Source organism: Mobula hypostoma, chromosome 13, assembly GCF_963921235.1.
Source record: "Mobula hypostoma chromosome 13, sMobHyp1.1, whole genome shotgun sequence".
In the NCBI taxonomy this organism is placed as follows: Eukaryota; Metazoa; Chordata; class Chondrichthyes; order Myliobatiformes; family Myliobatidae; genus Mobula; species Mobula hypostoma.
This window is the reverse complement of record NC_086109.1, coordinates 46,167,333-46,189,133: the sequence shown is the minus strand read 5'-3', so window position 1 is coordinate 46,189,133 and position 21,801 is coordinate 46,167,333. Positions and strand designations below refer to the sequence as shown.

The following is a 21,801-nucleotide window of genomic DNA, read 5'->3' as shown; positions in this document are numbered from 1 at the left end:
GCATCATCGGACAGCTCTGTGCTGACAGGACTTCTCCTGTTTGCCATGCAGTATTAATGTGATACAAGCCCCAAAAGACATACTGTAGCAATTATTACTTCTGTATTCCATGGCACTATAATATCTATTTTGAGTAAAGTCAGTTTGAGTGAAAATGCTATTTATGTAGAGCTAGAAGCTTTGTAGTATAATAAAACTTGGTAACAGGAAAAGGCTTGCAACAGGCACATGTGACATAATGCAAAAGCTTGAAGTGAAATAAATACAGAAAAGACTGGAGATGCTCAACAAGTCCATAGCATCTATGGAGAGAGAAACAATTAATATTTAAGGTCTTCATTTGATGAAGGATCATTGAACAGAATCATTAACTCGTTTTTTTTCCCATTTTCATAGATGATATCTAATCCCTTGAGTATCCCAGTCTTATTCTGTTTTTATTCCGAATTTCTAGCAGTTGCAGTTTTTTGCTTTTCAAATTTTGACATGACTTGTTCCAATAAGTGCTACTCACTGTGGTATTTTCACTACTTTTACCTTTTGCATCCACAGTTTGTTTGTTGTGATGTTTTTTCCTGGAATCGTAAAGTTTTTAAGGTATTTAATAATGTTTCTTTCATTTGTAGAATATTATTGCTGAGCATGAAATTCGCAATATTTCCTGTGCTGCCCAGGATCCTGAAGATCTTTGTACATTTGCCTACATCACAAAAGATCTACAAACAAATCATCATTATTGCCACGTTTTCAGCACACTTGATGTAGTATGTCATATCCTCCTTTAGTATAATAGGAAGTACAAGTATTGTGTTTTTCTCTAAGATTCAAGCCATTAATTTTCAATTCTCGGGTGATAACCTGTCATTGATACCAATTGTGAAACCTGGCACCTTTCCCACTCCCAACACTCCTCTTAAACATAACTGATAAGCTTTGATTTATGCTTTGATTTATGTTTTAATAGTAATTAACATTTGTAATATCAGGAAATGCTTCCCAAATTCAACTCAGAAAAGACAGCTTGGTGGGAGGTAATAACTGTATGTTTAATAAACCTTCATATATTTTAAAGCTTATAGTTTTGGACAGCTTTAATATTTTACCACTTCTCATTCAAAGTCATTGGTTGAAATGTCCTAGGTTGCTTGATCACAGCGAAATATTTTAGTAGATGATCACCCTGAATGTGAGGAATTTGGGAGGTGGAATGCAGGAGTGTTTGGTTCTGAAAGAAGGAATATTGCAGGATGAGACTTTCCAGTAGTCATTAAAAAAGAAATGGTATGTAAAATGAAAGCAGCTGTTAAGCTATGAATGTCTGAAAACAAATCAGTACTGCAGGAAGCTCTTTTGAAGGCAGGCTCAGCATATACAAGAACATACCAAAATACAGGATAGTACAAGGGACAATAGCTTAATTTTCTTGAATTTGTGCAATTCAATCAAATAGTGTTTTTTTTGTTTTAATCTCTACTGAGGGCTGCAAAACGCGAGTCACTTTTTTCATAAAATACATCGAAAAATGCAACTGCAGGGAAACTGTCCGAGGCTAGGTCCATTGATATGATTGTTTTCAATTCTAGGATTCAGGCATCCTCTTGCTACTCTCAGAAAGCACTGAGCAATAGGGTAGATTTTGACTTGAAACTAGGGGACACCTTGTGTTTGAGAGAAGCAGAGTCAGATCTTAAGATGTTCTGTTTCAGAGATGAGACAGAGACCTAGAGAAATAATAGAGATATTTAAAAATTCCAGTTCTTTGATCTTATAATGGTGATTTTTAATATGTATTTTTGTAGTAGCAAACATCATGCATGTCCCGCATGATCTTCATTATAGTCTCATTGGGAAGGTCAGTGCATGGATTTAACGTAAGAATTTACGTATTAGTTAGCATAAAAATAGAATAGTGCTTATTGGCTAATAACTAAACGGTTTATTTCAAGAGAAAATACTAAGATGCAAAAAAATTGAAGTAGCATTTTTATTGCTTTCTTTTTCAGAATTTAACCTATGAAATAATCCTTACACTAGGACAGGCATTTGAAGTAGCCTACCAACTTGCACTGCAGGCCCAGAAACCACCTCAGATATCTCTTGCCACAGCTGAAGCAGAGTCCACAGAAGTGAGGACATCCAAGCCAGTCCCCAAACCACGGTCCAGCATGAGAAAATCTGCTGTAAGTTACACTCCTAAAATGACTTAATAAGCTTAAGAAAATTCTGGTTTGAATCAAGAAAAATGCTGCCAACATAATCAAAGGCCCCACCCAAGCTGGATGTTTTTCTGCCCCCTCCCATTGGCCAGGGGATACAAAAGCCTGAAAGCACGTGTGACTAATTTCCACCGCCTCAGCAGCCTCTTTCTATTGGAATCAAATATTAATAATTTAGGTCATTGAAATATGTGTAGTAGTGTGATTAAAGGTGAACAGTGTGCCAGTACATGATACAGTGTAAGGTACCCCAGGCAATAGTTGGCCAATGCCCCCATATCAATCAGAGTATGGATTTGAGCTCAGAACTTCAACCCACTGTTTAATTAGCTGCCAGCTCGCCCTCAGTTGAGTTTTACTTCTGTGAAAAGATGTAGAACTATCACAGGGATTGAGTAAAGAGAGAGTTACTTGCATATACTCTGGGGAATGTTGGCAGTAGGTAACTCTATCAAGAAAATACCTCATTCATATATGCCAGTACACCTCCCTTTAATAAATACTGTATGTATATTTACAGAATTAATGAACTCTCTTCAACATTATAAGTATTTAAAAGAAAATAATCAAGAGATTAAAATCATATTTACCTTGATGTTTGTTTAAAATTGTGCTGTATCAGTTCCAATGTATAAGTGGACAGTAATTGATATGGATTCATTTCATTTATTAATGACTTGGTAGTGACCTGGCTGGATATTATAGTATGCTGTAACTAGTTCACTAATGACTGCTGTCGTTTCTTGCTAAATGGACCAGGTGCAGCCACTTAATAGCAGATGCTGTTACTGTCACACGTGCACTACTCACAGGCCTTCGCTTCCTCCTCTACCGCTGCATTCGTTCAGCCAAGGAGTCCAGGTTTATCTCTATATTTATATATCACTGTTTCTTTCCAGTTTTCTCATATACATTCCCATCCATGCATGGCAGCCTGCAGCATGAAAGTACACATGAAAATTATTTATTCATGAGATCTGAATTTCTAAGTGCATTTTTTAACATACATGCTTGATTGTTCAGGAATTAGCTAAAAAGTACTATAAGAACTTGTGGCTGGTGACACTGGAATGACCAAACTGAAACAAAATCATGAGATGTAAGAATAATTTCAAGTTTCTCATTTAAATACAACGGGAGCATTTTGCAAATTAAAAGTATGATTTTCAAAAGTTAAAAATAGAAATATTGTGGAAATTCCTGGGCTAAAAGCAGCACAAATGATGTAATTACAGTGGAGAAGTCTGATTCGTCCATGTTTGCCAGACTTCTATCACAGCTCCTGGCTAATCTCATTTCTTACATCTTCTTTCATTCTTCCATTTATATTCTTCATTTTCCAATAATTCTTGTATTTCCTTTTGTCATTGAGATAAGTGACAAGATTTATTTTCTCACAATATTTATTGTTTATTTATTGTTTATCTTCCAAAAATTTTAAGGCATTGCAATAATAAACAGTATCCAATGTAGTAAATAAACCAAGTTATTAGTTATTTATAGCAAATTAAATCAAGAAAATTTCCTTAATGATTAATCTACACCATTTACCTCACGATTTTTGCTTATAATTTTAAAACAGAAGTAGACTTTAAGATTGCTTCATAACTGGTGCTATGTTCCACAACCATCATAATTTTAAGATAAATTGTGGTTTATCTTATTTGTGAATAACCTATCTGAAGTCATTGCAAGAATGTCAAGTAGCAGATGGTTAGACTTGTTAATAGTAAGTTTCTGAATTCATCCTCTATTATTCTTTAACAAAAAATGAACATATGTGAAGATACTTTAATGAGTCATGACCATTTTGTTGTCATTGACAAATTTGGTTAGTGTATGAATAGTGCCCCTCTTAAGTAACTTCCTTATTGTCATTTAAGCTTGCAAAAACTAGTTGGTGTGGTTAAATATAGCAGATTATAGTAGTGATTTTCCTTAGCTATTCCTTTTAGATCTTTTTACATTTGCATGTGCTGACTGATGAAACTTCTGTCAGTGATTCACTTGCTTATAAAACAAGATTTGCGCTCAAGTAATGACCTCAGAAAAATACATTTATTCCATGCTTTTCAAGCATCAACTGCTTCTCAGCTCGAGGGTAGGATTTTAACCTGATGAGTTTAGCAAACTACAGATTTTATTATTATGAAGGAACTGCTATACCCTGAGCTCTATTGCCCACTGTTGGGCCTAATATACAAATAACTCATGGGCACTTTTGCACAAGGGTATTTTAAAATATGACTTGTTGCCCAGTTGTTAGACTTTCCTAGATGTGTGAGAAAGTTCCACATTGACCAAAATAATATGTATTACAGTGGGTATCTGCTACCAAATGGTCCTGAGAAATACTGCTTCAAGTCAATCTTTAATTCACTGGAAGAGTATCTGTGCAATTGAGTTAGTGGCACGTTATGAGCAATAGCACATTAAAGAAGTGCCATATTTGCAAATCAAATAAAAACATTTTTTGTTGAGAGGTTGGGAACAATTTAAAGGACAAAATGCCAGGCTTAGCAGGTCAATAATGAAATATGAATACTTTAATGTGTTCTGAAGGTATCGCAACTGAGACATGTTTTCAAGAGAAGTAACAAATGGCCATAAAAGCCTTGTCATATAAAATACTAACTCTCAGAGAAATTACTAACTGTGGCTCATGCAGGTTTGAATAAGATTGTGTTCAAAAACCACTGTGGCTCAAAAAGTACTTTTTTGAGATATATTCACTGTTACAGTGGAAGAAAGTGGCAGCTCATTGCACTAAGCAAGCTGCAATACACAGTGCAACATTTCATTAATTGGTTACAGTTTGGGGGATGTAGGCTATGGAATTGATACTTAAGAGTGGGGAGACTGATAGTGGATTCTGATTAATTGGGATGCACTGGGACCAGTGCATTTTGGCCCAGTTAAGCAGCTGCTCCAATTAGCCAAAGTTTCATGGAAATTGTTAAACAAGTATATAAAAAATCAAACTTAAGTAAAAAAATTATGTATTGAAATGGAATATAGAACAAATTAGAACACTACCAATATTACTGCAGTACTATAAAACTGTGTACAGGTATCCCCCGCCATCTGAAGGTAGAGCGTTCCTGTGAAACGGTTCGTAAGCCGGAATGTCCTAAAGCAAAGAAGCAATTACCATTTATTTATATGGGAAAAATTTGTGAGTGTTCGCAGACCCAAAAATAACCTACCAAATCATGCCAAATAACACATAAAACCTAAAATAACAGTAACATATAGTAAAAGCAGGAATGATATGATAAATACACAGCCTATATAAAGTAGAAATACTTTTCCACAATCATTGCCTGCACTGTTCTCCGAAGTGAAAATCTCACGCAAGCGCTGTTGGCAAAAACACTCTCCAGTAACCTTTAAGCTATGAAGCTGCCAAATCATACCAAATAACACGTAAAAATACACAGCCTGTATAAAGTAGAAATAATGTATGTACAGTGTAGTATCACAGGAATAGGGAAGACATCGAGCACATTGATGATGGTGTGTTTGGCTGAGTCACCGGAGTTTGGGTGGTGCAGTGGCCCCCACCCTCTGGGCAGCGAACCAATACCGATCCGCGAAGCGTGCAGGGGTACAGCGGTAGCCAGGACACACGCAGCATATGTTTAAGAAAAAAGCTGAAATAAACATGCTAATTAATTAGGTGCCGCCCGGCACGTAAATGTCGGCCAGATCAGAAGTGATGCAACCGGCAACAAATAAGCGGCTGCCCCAATTAACCGATGGCCCATTAATTTATTTGAATATCTTATATCCACCCGAAGGAGAGATGGATTCTTGGCTTAACTTATCTAAAGGACGATGCCTTTAATAATATTGCACTCCCTTGCTGCAGCGCTATGTCCATTTAGATTCAAGCTTGGTGGGATTTGAATTTGGAACAACTTTTAGACTCAAGTGCTCCCTCTGAGCCACAACTGCATGCCCAGAAAACACTACCATGTCAGAAATTATTTCTACAGAATACTTAAAATAATGTTATTACTGCTTGTTTGATCATGTTGGTTGTACCTGTGGTTCTGCTGTTTGGAAAAAGCAGTACTGTACATACAAAGACATGCTTTAAATCTGGTATCTACTGAGTGACACAAGCCAGTGTATCTAGCATTCCTCTCTTTCTTGCTGAGATAGCCTGGGATTTTTACCAGGAAATTAGCTTCTTCAATCAAACACAAGTCAGACCTGATAAAGAATCAGGATCTTATTTATTTCCATGAATTCTTGGCCAGGAAACTGAGAGAATACAAAGATAAACTAATTTCCCCTTAAAGTTTCTTCCAAAGTTTTAAAATCACATTTTAATGATTTATAATATTATTTTTGTAAATGCATCTAGGTATCAGAGGCATTTAAAAACTGCTCTTAAAAATAAATCTCAGCCATAACAGTGGGAAAAGATTTACCTCCCTTTGAAGCTGTAAGGATATTACACTGCTAAGGTCTCAGTAATGTGCTACTTGAAATCCACACACTGTTGAAGCTTGCAGGGTGCATCTCAGATTCAGGCCTAGACAGCTTTACTGAAGTCCAGCCCAGCTAAGTGCAGCTGAACTAATTCCATGGATGGTAAGTACAGGCAGTAAGGTAGGCCCAGTATGGCTTGACCCATTGACTTTATGAATGAGTAAGGGGAAGGAGCTGGAGGCCAGAACACTCCAAGATTGGAGGCCAGTGATCTCCAAGCACAGCGGTCTGAGGTCTGCGGTGCCTCGAGAGTAAGAGCTGTTGATCCTTGTGGTTGTTAAGTCCCGGGATTGAACGTTCAAGTAGCTTGGCAGACCCTCAGGTCAGAGGTTGAATCTTGGGCTTAATGTCTGGAGTTTGAAGCTCCAAAGTCAGTGAGTACAAAGGCTGAATGTCGGAGTCTTGGGCCACGATATGCAAATTGGAGGTCCAGCAACGACCTATCTGTGGTTGGAGGTTCATCTCTGTGTGTGGGTGAGGGGGTGGGAAGGGATTTGTTTTGCTTTTATTGCTTGTTGCTTTGCTTTTGTTGCATCCTTAAATGTACTTGTTTATCAGTATAAAAATCTAGTCATACCATATCACCCCATAAACTGCACAGTAAATTGTTTTGTGATATGGTAAAGCACTGCCATTTAAAATTCTTCTTTTCCCAATGATTTCTGTGTGAGAACTGGCTGTTGAGCATTAGGACTTCAGCATTATATAAGGGAGCTTTTAAGGTCAGCAATTAAATCCTCCAGCCATATTCACTTGTTATTTAGTAATGTTTAAGCATTTGAAGATTATCTTGATTGAATAGAAAACTACATTTGACTTGTTAATTCCTTTTTCTTACCAAGTTGTGCTGTACAAACTGGTATTTTGGTTGTTTCCAAATGGGGATAAAAAGCTTTCAAAATGACTAGTATAAAGAAGGTCCCTAGATACTTGTAATGGGAGCAAATTTTTTTACAGGTTTATTCCTCATTAAAACACCTAGATTAAGTCTCAGTCATGCTGGCCTTGTACACTAATGTTTTTTTTTAATCACTTTTCTCTTTCCTACAAAAGTTGGATAGTCGAAGTGTTGAATATGACCTCAGTTTAGCAATGATTTTCATTGCAGTTCTCATCAAATTTGGATTGTTTGTTAAATGTAAACCAAAATCACTTGCATTTTCTCATTTTATTTTTGTAGATTGACAACATTGATCAAGATTCTCAATCACATGGTGCTGTGGCATGGATAACTGACTCTAAGCAGGACTCCAAGAGGACAATCAGTACAAAGTATGAAACCACCATTTTCTGACCACCTGGTGCTCCCACTTCTATTCCGTGCCTTTGCACTGTGAATCTGTTCTATTTCTCCGCTTCCTACAGCGGACACTTAAAGCTGCTTTCACTCTCTTCTCAAAGGGAAACTTCATACTTGAGCTTCCGATACTCAACTCTGTAGTTGAATACAGCTGCCTTCAACATCTGGTGATCTTACAGCCATCTTAAAGCAAAGACTTTGGAAATTACTTGGAATCTTACTCCATATCTGAACTTTGAAATACTCTAACCTCCCAGCACTGTGAGCTATTGCACTGTTAATCCATCCAAACGCTACTAAAACGCATATGGCAATGTTGCATGCATCAGCATCTGTTCCATTTTTTCCACAGCTCTACGTTTTTGAAAGGAGATGTGTTAGAGCTACTAACCTGGTGAATTTAATGAGCTTTAAAAGACCTCATCTCCTTTTTTAAACATGCTGTTTAAGAACTTGCTTTCTTAAACTTGTTGATTTAAACAATTTCAAAACATGCCTTATCCGTACAGTCATGTAGCTCAGTTAGTTAAACTGGGTGTGAAAGATGGGGCCCAAATCAGCCAAATTGACACAAGATGACAAAATGCAGACTTATTTCTATGTTCTGATATTTTTAGAGTTTCTACAACATATTGTAAGTTTGGCCACAATTTTCTTATTGTAACTGAACTGGCTAAATGACCTGTAGCCTCTTTTGACTGAAATTTTCATTTCAGATGTTTGCCTCAGGATGGGACATGTGAAAGGATTAACTTTTCTAAATCTTTTCTGATATTGAAGCGCTTACTGAGCAGATATTTAACTTTTTTATGTGATCCAATTCAGTATTTTCTCTAAGTGATCAAAGGATATTAAAGTTTCAGGGATCACATAAAACTGTTCAAACTTTACAACAGTCTATATAATTAAAAGCTGCTTTATTCAAAATATGCAATACACAATTTTTCAGGCTCTACATTACTTATGTTGTATAATACAAATGATTGAATAATACAGTTTTATTTTAGGAACCGAATCAATGAAAATTATTAAGAGTACACTGAATGCTAGAGTAGTAAATAGTGGATGTGAAGTATTACGTTCAGTATTTGTATACACTTCAGTTGTTATAGTATGTCATTGGCATCATATGGAATTCTTGATTTACTTTCTCCATGGTTCAGTTATTTGAGTATTTATCTTTAATTAGCAGGGCAAATGGGAATTTTTTAATTGCTCTTGTAAACTTATTCTATTGCTTTATTTTCACGTTTTGCTTTGTACTCTGAAGACCTCACTTTCTGAGTGAACCGTGTTTTTTTCAGTACCTGTAATTGAGATTAGCAAAACACTTTGCAGAGGTTATATGCATAGTCAGCAAATCAATCTGTGTGCAGAAAACTGATAAGTTAATATTTTTAATTTGTAGAAGGATCCATACACAAAATATTAATCTGTTTCTTACATCCTGATTCTCCCGCTGAATTTTTCCAGGATTTTCAGCTTTTGTTTCTAATTCGCAGCATATTTAGTGTTTCAGGAGTTCTAATAATTAACAAATATTTGTTATAAATTGTTTGTAACAACTGTTCATTTATCATTAGCATCCATCCTTGAAATGGGACAAGTTATTTCGCCATATAACACAGTTTATAATGTTGTCAACTCCAGACTTACAATTTATCACAAATTCAACCTTTAGATATCTTAATAATCCTCATGAGAAATGGCTTTCCTTTAAATATCGCTAAGTTTGCAAAGAAGAACTATTCATCCTTGTTGGAAATCCTGTATTGCACTGTACAAGATAGGCTTGTGCGAGAAAGTTGTCTTAGCCATTGATGCCTAATGAGGTTGTTTCCTGCATTGATGCTCTGCCTTTGAATCCAGTAACACATTCAGCAATGTTGTTTGATAGCATTTTAAAAGTGCATTGATAACATGTGCAGCAAAGGAGGAGCTGTTATGACCTTCCAAACTGATTTCCAATTATGCTGCATAAAAACCATTCTTGTTGATCTTGGAGGTCAAGCTGAGTGAGTGTGGTTTGCTGCAGACACTGGACTTTCTGTAGCTTTCAGCCATTGTGTCTGCTCATTTTGCTTCCATGATAATTCATTATATGACTTCATTGGAATAATTAAATTATTCCCCCCCCCCCCAAAAGTGTCTGGTGAATCAGTGTGTTGCACGATTTCACATTGTACCCCTTCCTTTGACTATCTGATGTACTTGTTGGTGATTTAAACCTAAAGCCTATGTATAATACTCAACTCTCATTCTTTATAACCACAATTAATTCAGAGATTGCTGTGGCTTTGTTTGCTTGCCCAATCAAACGTAATCACTTCCATTAGAATTTCACCTTACTCAGTATTAGCAAAATGCAACAGTCCATTTTGACATTCACCAGTAAATGACTCCAGTCCAGCACCTTGTCCAGTAGCTAATTTGAAAATGAATCTTTGTCCTTGCCTGAGCTAAACAACCTACTTCAACTTTTCATCTTTATCTACTTTAAATGTTGACCTTCTGGTGTATCCCAATAACGAAAATATTTTGGCTATTTTATCATCTTTCAATTTTTTTTGGCACGGACTTCAGTAAATTTATCTTGACACTTTTATTATCAAGAGGCATATCATTTTTTAAATCCACACAAGGAGGTTCTTGGTATCCAGATGAGTGATATCTCCAAACATAATTTTAAATCCTGTAAATTAAGGTTCTATGATGCTGGATTACTCTGAAAACTTTTCTGAGATGGATATTTAACTCAGAGCTACTCATCTTTGAAATTATGATGTTGTGTCAGAATTCAGGTTGTAAAAGTGACCATGGATTGCTCCACCCACCAATTCCTACTCTGTCCTTCTTTCTACCTTGTAAAGTTCTTCAAGATACAATAGAAAAGACTGCTGTTGTTGCTACCGCATCAAATAATCTAATTCTTTGAATCTTCTGATGGATTCTCGGAATTTAATCTTGTACACTAACCAATATTTCAGATGTTTATCTTGCCCCAGTTTGGAAAAGGTGTCAGATATATATTGTTGAAATGCTGAAACCTTACCTTTCTATTTTGGAAATGTAAGCATTCTATAGATTAAAATTTATCTTTACTGTAATCGGGGTGTTTTTGAAGTCCATTATTAGTTTAATCATTTTGTGGTGTGACCCAGGACATTAATTGGTGAGTTGATCCTTCAGAATTTATAAGAGGATTTAGCTCCAGCCATTTAATCATGGAAAAAGCTGAGTCTTGGCAATATTGGTAATCAAACCTCTCAACTTTGTCCCTATGATAGTAAAATAAAACCGGCATGGTTCAGTGCTGTAGTCTTATGGTGAGCTAGAAGAAATCATGTCTAGAGTTGCAGAAGCCATATTTAACATGTGACTGATAACTATTTTATTGTGTAGGTGTACATGTGGATTTGAGCCAGTACTCCACACGTTGTCATTAAAAAAAATTCTATTGTGTAATGGGAAGGTTGCTACTAAAAGAAGAGGACTAAGTTAGTTTATTGTAGCTAGTAAAAGGTGTTGTGGCTTCTTGTGGTGGGGAACTGCAGAATGTGTAAGCTATTATTTGTTTTTCTTGAAGTGGGAAAATTATTCCAGTCCCCTATATGAAATTGGATTTACTATTTAATATACATCACTGGAAGACTTCCCATAAACAGTAACAGGATACAAATAAAACTACAGATGCTGCAATCTAAGACTAAACCAGAAATGTTGAAAGTACTCAACCAGTCTAGCAGCTTCTGTGGAATTAGAAACCAGTTAATGTTTTGGTTTAAGGACAAGTTGGTCTTAGTAACAAGTTGATAGAGAGCATTCGGTAGAGTAAAGGAAATGTCTGTAATACAGTGATACAATGGACAGCCATTGAATCAACAGTTAAATTTCTTTGTAAACTTAGGAAGGCACCTCATTTTTCATGTGGGAATGTTGAAGCCTGCAGGACTTGTTAATGAATTCTCCAGCTTCTGATAACTTGCTCTTCAGTTATATCAGGACTCTCTATTTACAAATGACATTTCTTCCCCTGCCCCTGATACAGACACACCATATTTATTGTGGCCTGCACAATGATTCCCAGAAAGCCACATTAGCAACATGTTCCACTGACAATGGGTCTTAACTGTCTCAGGGCTGAATATTTTTTCTCTGTTACTGGCATTTTTTTCTACCTTTTGTCCTCCTCCATTATCTGTTACTTGGACTAACTAACTTTCTCTCTTTCACAATTCTGATGAACTGAAAACATTTATCTGATTTCTCTTTCCGCAGTTGCTGCTTGATGGGTTGAATTCTTCCAGTATTTGTATTTTTTTCCCATGACTATATAAGGTGGATGAAACTGATGCAGGAAAGCCAATTCAAAATACAACATCAAAAATAATTACATTTGCAGAGGCAGCAACAAAAGATTTTTTAAAAATCTGTCTGATTCTATTGATATCTTTAAATGACTGCTGACTTAAGTGGTGGAGCACATAGGTTGTTTTGTAAATATGTAGTGCCCTTCCACCTGGTTTTCTTAAATATATTTGGTAGCTTTTGGCAGCTAAGAATGTGTGATGAACTTGTTTATTTATGTATTTTGGATTGTCGCAAGTTTAGTAGATGTTACCATTCCTTGCTGGTGTAGTAAAATTAAGTAGGATATTGATCACATGGATCATTTGGGAAATAACAGCAGTAACCTTATACTGCATGTAAAGCTGTTCTGCTGTCTTTGCCAAGGAATTACTTTTGCAATTTCAGTTTACCAGAAATTGTTGTGTGGCTTTTTATATATATGCACGTTCTGTTTAGGTTGAATATTGACAGAAGATTTTTTCCATGGAAGAAAATAGTTAATTTCTTCTTGGTGGAAACAGTTCATTGTAAATGCTGTTGTGCTGAATGTTCCTGTCATGTACTTTGGCAATTTTATAGTAATTGAGTTCACTTTACTTGTTACAATGTTAGTAACAGGATTTTAAAACAAGGCTTTAGGTGCAATAAAAAAATCAGCATAAGCACAGCCATAAATCTTAATGTTCATTTTATAACTTGACAGCAAGGAAGGCTATACAATAATTCAGTTGTTCAGTAGTTCCATTTAATATTGGAGAATGTATGCAGTATCCAACCTGAAATTCTTACTCTTTGCAGATATCCACAAAAACAGAAGGGTACCCCAAAGAATGAGTGACAGTAAAAACGTTAGAACCCCAAAGCCCCCTCCCATGCACAAGCAACAGCAAAGCATTGACCCTGCCCCCTTCCCACTTACTTCAGCAAAAAGCATCAGCACCCTCCACCCACCAAGCCAAGCAATAGCAAAGCCCCCCAAGAAAGACCATGATCTGCAGTACAACTCTAGTACCATTGTTAATTGTTAAGTGCCAGGTATTAATTTACTGTGATGTGCCCAGAAATTCAGTGGATGACACTTTTTTTTCCTCACACCTCATATATGAAATTCCTGGAATACAGCACAATTACAATAGATTCAGGGTCAAATCGTACCATTCCAGAAACTCAACTGGTCATTGTGAGTCATAAATTCCTATTTCACATATAACTGAATTTCACTTAAGACATGAGTGTAATGATGTCAAGCATTCTTCACCGAAAGATTTATGGAAGAAAAAAAATACCTCTCATTGTTCTGTAGTATGCTTGTCTTTGAGAGCTCTCAGCCTAATTGGCTGTATTATTTGCTAGGTTCTTATTGAGATCACCTCCGCATGAAGGTGTTTTCTTACCTGTTTTCTTTCAAGTTGTCAATCTGCTGTTTATCTGGACTGAATGCTGAATTAACCTGAAATAACTCCTGCACCATCTTTTCTTTCCAACCAATTATAGCCCCTAATCTTTTCCCTATTACTCATCACCAAACTTTACCACCAACAGTTATGATCTAAGGATGTCAACTCACTGATCCTTGCCCTAGCAGGTGGAGGGAGGATCCCAGTTCACTGACTCCGGAACTGATCTATTTACAACTTGCTATCAACTCCCAACTTTTACAATTTGTAGCCTTTCCTGTTTGCATCATCAGGTTGCAGCCTCAGACAGACTTGGCTCCGTATCAAATACCTTGCTTACATGAATGGTTGCATGACCAAGATGATCATTGGATCATGTTCTCTGGCTTTTACAGTCAACCTTTACTAATCCGACTACCTGTAATCCAGCTCCTTCGATAATTCGGCACTGATTATGCTTAATGTGATTCTTCTGTAATTCAGCATCTTCACTAATCCGGCACTCCTCAGGTCCTAATGGTGTCGGATTATTGAAGGTCGACCTGTATTTCACTTAAGTCACCAATGAGTTTCTAAACCCTGAACATCTGTTAGATTGATTATATGAAATGATTGTACACTTGTATCATTCGACGGTAATGAGGAGATTGGTCAAGGTAGTGTGTGTTGTGGAATGAAATCAAAGACTGATGTGTCAATAGCCAAGTCTCAATTGATAAATTGTTTGAAGAGCTTATTCCAATGTGCACTGCTGTTTCTAACCACATAAATCCTCACCCTTCCTTGGCTCTAAGAAGGGTAAGCCTTGGATATCTGGGCTGTGAATGTCTTCACAGCACTAAAGTCCATCCACTAATTAGTTTACCTCCTGTGTTCTTTCCATCCGCCATCTGTTGGACACAAGGGATTTGAATCGGACCTCAGGAGATTATTAGACCAACGTGAGATTAAAAAGGCATATGGCAGAAGTTTAAAGCTCTTCAATCCAATGGTGCAGCTTTAAAACTTAGCAGAGGGTATGCATTCACAAATTCAAGGCCTCATCTCCCAATATCAGAAAAGAGGATATGCCTGGGATCTCAAGAAAGGAGTCATCTGTTCTTACAGTAACTTCAGAGAATCTGTTTCTTGTCTGCTGGAGGGAAAGACATCACGAAGATCCTCACCCAAAACCTCCAGAAGAGCTGCTCTGTATATTTCCTCTATTAAGAGACACAATCTACATTTGATAACTCAAAGGAATATCAAGAGTAGTATCAACCATAAAACATTGCACTTTTTTTAATCGTTACCTGGATTGTCTTGGACTCTCAGTTGGAAGAACCCTTCTTGAATTTAGATGCCCTCAGAAATTTGTCTGCATTTTCTACAGGCCCATTCCTTTTGCAGGCTGTGTTCTAGCTAGGCTGTGTCATTGCGTAATCTTTTTCTCATTCTTTCTTGGCACAATATTCTACCTCAGCTCCAACAGGCTTCCCACTGGAGTGAAGCCAATCTACAAAATGAATGGGAACTATTCACCCTATGTTGTTGTACTCCAGTAAGAGCATCACACAATTTCTGCTGTCACGCTACAGGACTCTGCTCATGCTTCTGCACATTCAGAGGCTGAACTCCAAGTCACCATCAATTTGCTCACTGAGATGTAGTAGGGAATGTTTCATACATTCAGTATCTGCAAAACAAAGATCCTCCTACTGTTTCCAAACAGTGATGAATCATGGTTATACCTTGGAAAACATAGATCACTTAACAAACCACGTAAGTGCCTCTCAATGAAGGTATACAATTCAACACCTCATCCAATGTCTGAGAACAGCTATTATTGCCATCCCCCTGTATGCTTCTGAGGGCACTCAAAACACAGGAGAGGTACTATCAAGCAGTCCTGATACGTTGTTTCCAGCTGAAATATCACCCAATTCCTTTCCTCCCACAGATATCCTCCAGCAGGTTGTTTGATACCATCAGTACTGTTCAAAATTCTACAAATCAACTGCAAGGGTACGCAAAGCAATGCTTACATCCTCTTCCAGGCAACATCCCAAGTAGAAAAGGTTCTAACCACATTCAGCAACGTCTGATGGTTGGACAACTTTGTTCACATGCACACCAGACTTTCAAAATGTATGCTTCATTATGAACTAACCATGCCAAAAGATTTCCTGCAGGGCAGAACACTAAGTATTCTTCATGTGCATCATTTTTATTGAACACCTGTTACATAAGTGGAGATTGACAAGCCACCTCAAATGTGTCATCTGTACTAGTGTGGAACTGCAGTCTTGATGGCTATCTGTACTTTTCTCTTGCTAAAACTGCCTTTGTGTAGTGTCGCAGAGCATTCCTGTTTGGCTTAATTGCATTTTACATCTCCTAATCACAGTCTCCAGTCCCAGCCCGCTTCCCCCAATAACACTGATAAACAGGTGCAAGTAATGAGCCAGTTTCAGATCAGTATATATTTCTGTTGTTAATATTTTAATTGTTACTTGGAATTGAACTAAGGTTACATGAAGATGGTGTCACTGAAAAACGTAATGTTGAAGGTGGAAAATTGTTTTGTTGAGGTTTAGAGAGATACATCATCAACCTGCCTCTGCAGCTCACCAAATCTGCACTGACCATCAGGCAACCATTTAACTAAATCCTATCCCGTGGCATCTTTTTCTCACTGTTTTTGCATCATCAAGGTGCCCCAAGATTCTGCCACTCATCTACACACAGGGGAGGGGGCAGCGGAGCAATTTACAGTGGCCAATTAACCTACCGACTCGTATGTTTTTGTCTTTGAAAGCAAACCAGAGGAAACACAACAGACAGAAGGTAAGTTCACACATGTCACTGGAGGTCAGCATTGGACCTAGGTTTCTGAAGTTCTGAGGAAGCAGCTGTACAAGCTGCCCTGCTCCACAGCTCACCATGTTTATTGTCCTTTACACTTCATTTTCCCTCATTAGGCACTTTCACTGTTTCTTGGCTGCATCATAGGATAGTTATTTAGCATCAGATCTTCAAGAATAAAACCATCATGGCTATTCTCACTCTCAAAAAAATCTCACCTACTTCCTCAGGCTAGAGCATTCAATTCTGTTGATAATCACATGTTTTATCATCTTATTTTAAATTACACAGGTCAAACCATTAAATTTTCTACAAAAAAAAGGTTGCCACTGATAATCCAGAAACAGTAAAAAGTTTTGTTAATGCATTGTTTATATATAATTTATACTGATTTACATGGTGCTCAAAGTAAGCTTAAGCCATATTTCATAGAATAAAAACTCAATTTCATAGAAACCATGTTAAGATTAAGATTGAACTCAGCCTTCAATATATATAGTAAGTGAATCTACAAGATAGCACAAGGGCTCTGAAATAAAGCGGTTTTTACATGTGAGATAAACTCGAAAATTGGATTCCTTTTATTGCCGATCACTAATGCCTTCAATCAGGAATGCTAGTTTAGGCATTCAGTTGGCAATTGTCAATAATTCTGTAAAATTGATTATAAAATGAGGCTGTTAAAAGTAAAATGTACTTTTTGGAAGGGAAGTGAAAAATACCTTTTTTGCTTTGTTGAAATTAGGAATTAATAATCTCTGTTCTTTAGCAAGAAAATATTAATTACTTGTGCCCCATATTTTGTGTCGACTTCTATTGTCTCTTCTGTTGATTACATTTCTGTACTAATCTGTAATTTTTCATTGATTGTAATGGTGAAGCATTGCCATACTGTGAACCAGTTCCATATAATCGGCTCATCTGATTTTTTTGGTTTAAGTATTAGGACTGCTTTATTCAACTTAATGATTTGCTGAAGCACACCCAAAAAGTAGTTTTGGGGGTGAGAAGAAATTGACACAAGATTGTTGGTCATTTCTGCAAAGGCATTGCATTGGCTTAGCAGAGAAAATAATGTGGGTTGACTTAAATCATTCAAATTGTAAGCAACTTGAGTGAATACATCTAATTTAATTCTGTGCTTATATGTCTTGATTCTGTGTAACCTTCAATACATTCACATTACATTTTTTCCTTTTCATTTTGTGCCCCATTCTCTGACTGTCAATGTGATCCAGCTTCATTTCTGAGCCTTTCCTGCTAATGATATCTAAAGGCTAGTTCAGTGAGTAAATTGCCCTCATGTCTCATGTCTTGATTATTATCTCTCAGATAAAGTAACCTTATCTGTGGCCTTTGGCTAGAAAACATTGATTTCTATCACCTTTTCACTCATCTGAAAGATCAGATGATTATTTTCTTTCTGACTTTAAACTTTCATTCAAGCATTGATGCAGGTTTTGCATTCTGAATATCAAACAGTTTTAACAGCAAATAAGTATGTTGAGAGACTGTTACTCTACTCTCATGAATTTGGCATTAAAGTCCATGTAAAGCAGCAAGGTGCTAGACTTGTGCACAACTTAACATAACAGAACGTAGATCTGATGCAATCAGGCAGAAGTGAATTTTAACACCAGACATTACTTTCAACGCTGAAAATTTAGCTTAACAAATACAGAATTTCCTTCACAAGTTTAGTTATTCTTGGAGCTGAAATGCTTTCTGAATTTTTTTCTGGAACACATCATTTAGAATTGACAATTTTTGGTCTAATCAATTCTGGTTTTTATCCTTCAGTCTATTGAGAAGCTGAATGTTTCTTCTTCTGCTCACAATTTCTACAGATTCCCTAGAGAGTATCACACCAGATCAAATAACTGGTGAGAATAAGTTAAACTGTCCGTGAGCAGATATTAATATACTGAACAGTGAGCACTATTTATTTGTTGAGTGTAACATTCATACTTGAGTAAGTTACAGTTAAGATTGTAAAAAATTATCTTCAGGTAGAAAAGAAGAGAAATTGCATGCCATCTAATAGTCTCAAAATATTCAATATGAATCAGACTATGTGATACAGTATGCCTTTGGTAATGGGATGCACTTCCTTGGGCAAATCCAATTTTAACCAGCTTTTAATGCATTTAAGATGAAATTGTCTCAATTTGGCTGTTGGGATCAGTTAAATCAGATTTATTCCTTTCTGTTTCTTTTTTTTAAAGTGCCTAAAAGCTTTGCTGAGTAGCTATGTTCTACCTATTCCATTTACTCTTTCAATTCTTCTTTCTAATCTGCAATGCCACGTTGGCCTAAAATGTGTTCTTAAATTAATTGCTTTAGAATGCACAAAATATTCAGGATTCCTACATGGTTATTTGTAGCCTTCTTTTGTGGAAATTGTTGTATTGTCTGGAACATCCAAGTTCAGTCACTGTTTAAGTTTAACATCACATACATTTTTCTTTTTGTTTTAACTTCATGTAGCTGAAAGCCTGTGGTGAGTGTATGTTTACTGGAAATGTGGCAATGGGTGACAGATCATCATGAGCGAAAATTAAAGCCATCTGAGAAATGACAACGCACACCCAGCAGAACATGGAACTGAAGTTGACCGGTGTGGCAGTGGCTTCCAGATTCAATATAATCGCACAACATAGGAAAAACAATTTTAAAACTTCCTTTACAAGTGCTTGAATGCCAACAAGAGATTTAGCTATTTAACCAAAGAAGATTCATTGCGAACTTCACCAAATTGCCCTTTGTAGCAAAGATCAGTTGGAGCAATCATCTTCGATATGGTTTACACTGGTTTATTTTCTCTATCACTAAACAGAAATGTCTGTTGTCCCCAGCGCCTTAGTACATAAACTGTGAGGAACAGGATTTTAGTTTTTAATGTTGAAAATACTTTCATTAAATCATATTTTTAATTGTCCTTTATTTCCTTCAACCCATCCCTGTTGTACAAAGCAAATCTAATTAAGATCACTGGATTCTACAGATCTAACCTAAAGCAATTGAACACATTAAAGAGCAAGTACAGCATTACCTTCTTCATGAACTTGTATTATGAAAGATTAATAATTTTATTGGCAGGCATCTCAAAATATTTTGCTGTGTTCAAATCATATCTGATCTTCTCATATCGCTAATCATTTGCAGATGGAAGAAGATATTTGATCAAAATCTTGGTATCATAAAGTTTGGTGGATTTTGCTTCAGTAGCATTGTTATACTTAAACCATGACCCTGCACTTGAATGATGCAGAAAGATATCAGGAAATATGGTTATGCTTTAAATTTACTGGAATAAATTTCAAGCAATGCTTCTGTCCGAAAGCAAAATTGTGTCCTTATCAACCTCTGCAAAATTCATTCTTTTTTTTTTGGCAAAATACCACTTTCATGTCCATTTCCTGGAGTTCAGTTAAGATGTTAGGTCATGAATTATAAAGGAAACATTGGAGCTGAAATTCTTAGTGGTATATGAAAAAAATGTCAATGTTTCATTTTTACAGGACTGCAATAACAAGGAGAGTGAAATATTCAAAAGCATGATTGTGGGAATTAAATACTACCAATTTTACCAATGGTTTAGCATGAAGATGATGGTTTCTTTGTTTGATTCATATGATATAATACTGACCGAATCCTATGAAGAGTCATTGTGGAGAAAATTAAAAGTCAATAGATGTACAAGACCCCTTCCTGAAGTGACTCAACAGTTACAAATTTGTACTTGGATTGAACTTTAATGAATTATCCCTGTTTTCACCTTTGGATTGTAATTATTATTTTTAAATCATTGGTTTCCTTTTGGAGAAATTTGCCATTACTTAAACTCCAAAAACCAAAAGAATTCAGCTGCTTCTGTGACTGTGGTCAGAGTAGCCCTGATTTTAGAATTAAATTTCTGAAGGAGACAGCAGGTTACTGCCATTTTGTCATCTGCTTCCTCAGTGATGGGACATTCCAACATTCTGTGCAGTAGCTTATTTTGGCCATGTCAAGAAGTGACATTCTCTCTAAGCAGTGCTGACCTTGAGCAGCTGGCAGCCCTGAATTTTGTAATCAGCAGGCAGTACTTAAAGATTTAACAGATGTGGTGCAATTATTAAAATTGGGATTGTTGGATAATTATTCCAATAAGCAGTTACTAATTCGTGCTGCACAGGACATTAATGCCATAAAATGGCTTTTGAATCAAAAGAGTTGGCTGGTGAAGAGAATTTTTTAAGTATTCAAATTATGTACAGACATCTAAGCAGCAGTGTTGTTACCCAAACTTGTCTGCATAAATAATTTGAGGGTATTTGCTCAGAACTCATTCATTAATAATGAATCACCTCTTTTGTAGAGATTTTTAATAGATGTCTTGATTGTTTTGATGAACAGTAATAATCTCAGTAAAAGTGCACTAATGGGCAAGGAACATAGCTGCTTCACTAATTTGAGTCTCAGTTTGACTATTGTAAAATTGTTTAAAAATTTATTTCTACTCTTGGTCAAGGGCTGTGAATGCTGTGTAGACACTAAGCAGGGCTTACTAGTGTATATCTTGTTCTGAACTTTAGATATTTCTAATGGTTAGTATTGGATCTATATGTATTGATGGGTGTTTATTAATTTTCTAGTTCTATATTGCAGTACTTGAACAACATATATTTCTATGTGTACATAACTGTAGATTCATAAACAAGTATTGCAACTGGACACATCACGGTACCAAACACTAGGATTATTGTGCAAAAACTAGACTGACCTCAAAACAATACGAGTTTGTAAATTTACCTGGGCTTCCAGTCTGTTTTTGGTTTTTTTTGCCTTTATTTGTACAATTGGAAATCAATCAATAAACAGAACCTGATTAACACTATTGTGCAGATCATTCCAAAGAGCCAAACTTAACAGTGCCAAATGCTTTTAGTTTGCAGGGTCATATACTTGAAATTCAGTTTTTCTCTTATCCATTACAAAAACCGCACCAAGTCTTAAACCACGTCATGTAGCTTTTCTATACTTTTCACCAATAAATCTTAGCCTCTGTGAGTTTCATGATGCCATTCCCTCCCCACGGTTCAACACAAAAATAAACTACAACGTAACCTAATATTGAGTTAATTTTTGTCCTCTCTTGGCTTTCTCTTCCAATTCACTTAGACCAGTGAGTAAAATTGGATTCCAAAATTTT

At 36.3% G+C, this 21,801-nt stretch overlaps 1 protein-coding gene across 8 annotated transcripts in view; it reads left to right on the top strand.

The window, feature by feature from the left end:
* The window catches only part of LOC134355570 (ankyrin repeat and SAM domain-containing protein 1A-like), a 441,540-nt gene extending 420,062 nt beyond the window's left edge, over positions 1-21,478 (top strand). For 5 of the 8 annotated variants that reach the window (XM_063065621.1, XM_063065624.1, XM_063065622.1 and 2 more), the window contains 4 exons: positions 627-764; positions 2,004-2,180; positions 2,976-3,077; positions 7,897-19,084. In XM_063065621.1, coding sequence (XP_062921691.1) covers positions 627-764; positions 2,004-2,180; positions 2,976-3,077; positions 7,897-8,010 — 531 coding nt within the window. In that variant the 3' untranslated portion in view covers positions 8,011-19,084. The other 3 variants (XM_063065619.1, XM_063065625.1, XM_063065623.1) reach the window with 3 other exon arrangements.
* The last annotated feature ends 323 nt before the right edge of the window (positions 21,479-21,801 follow it).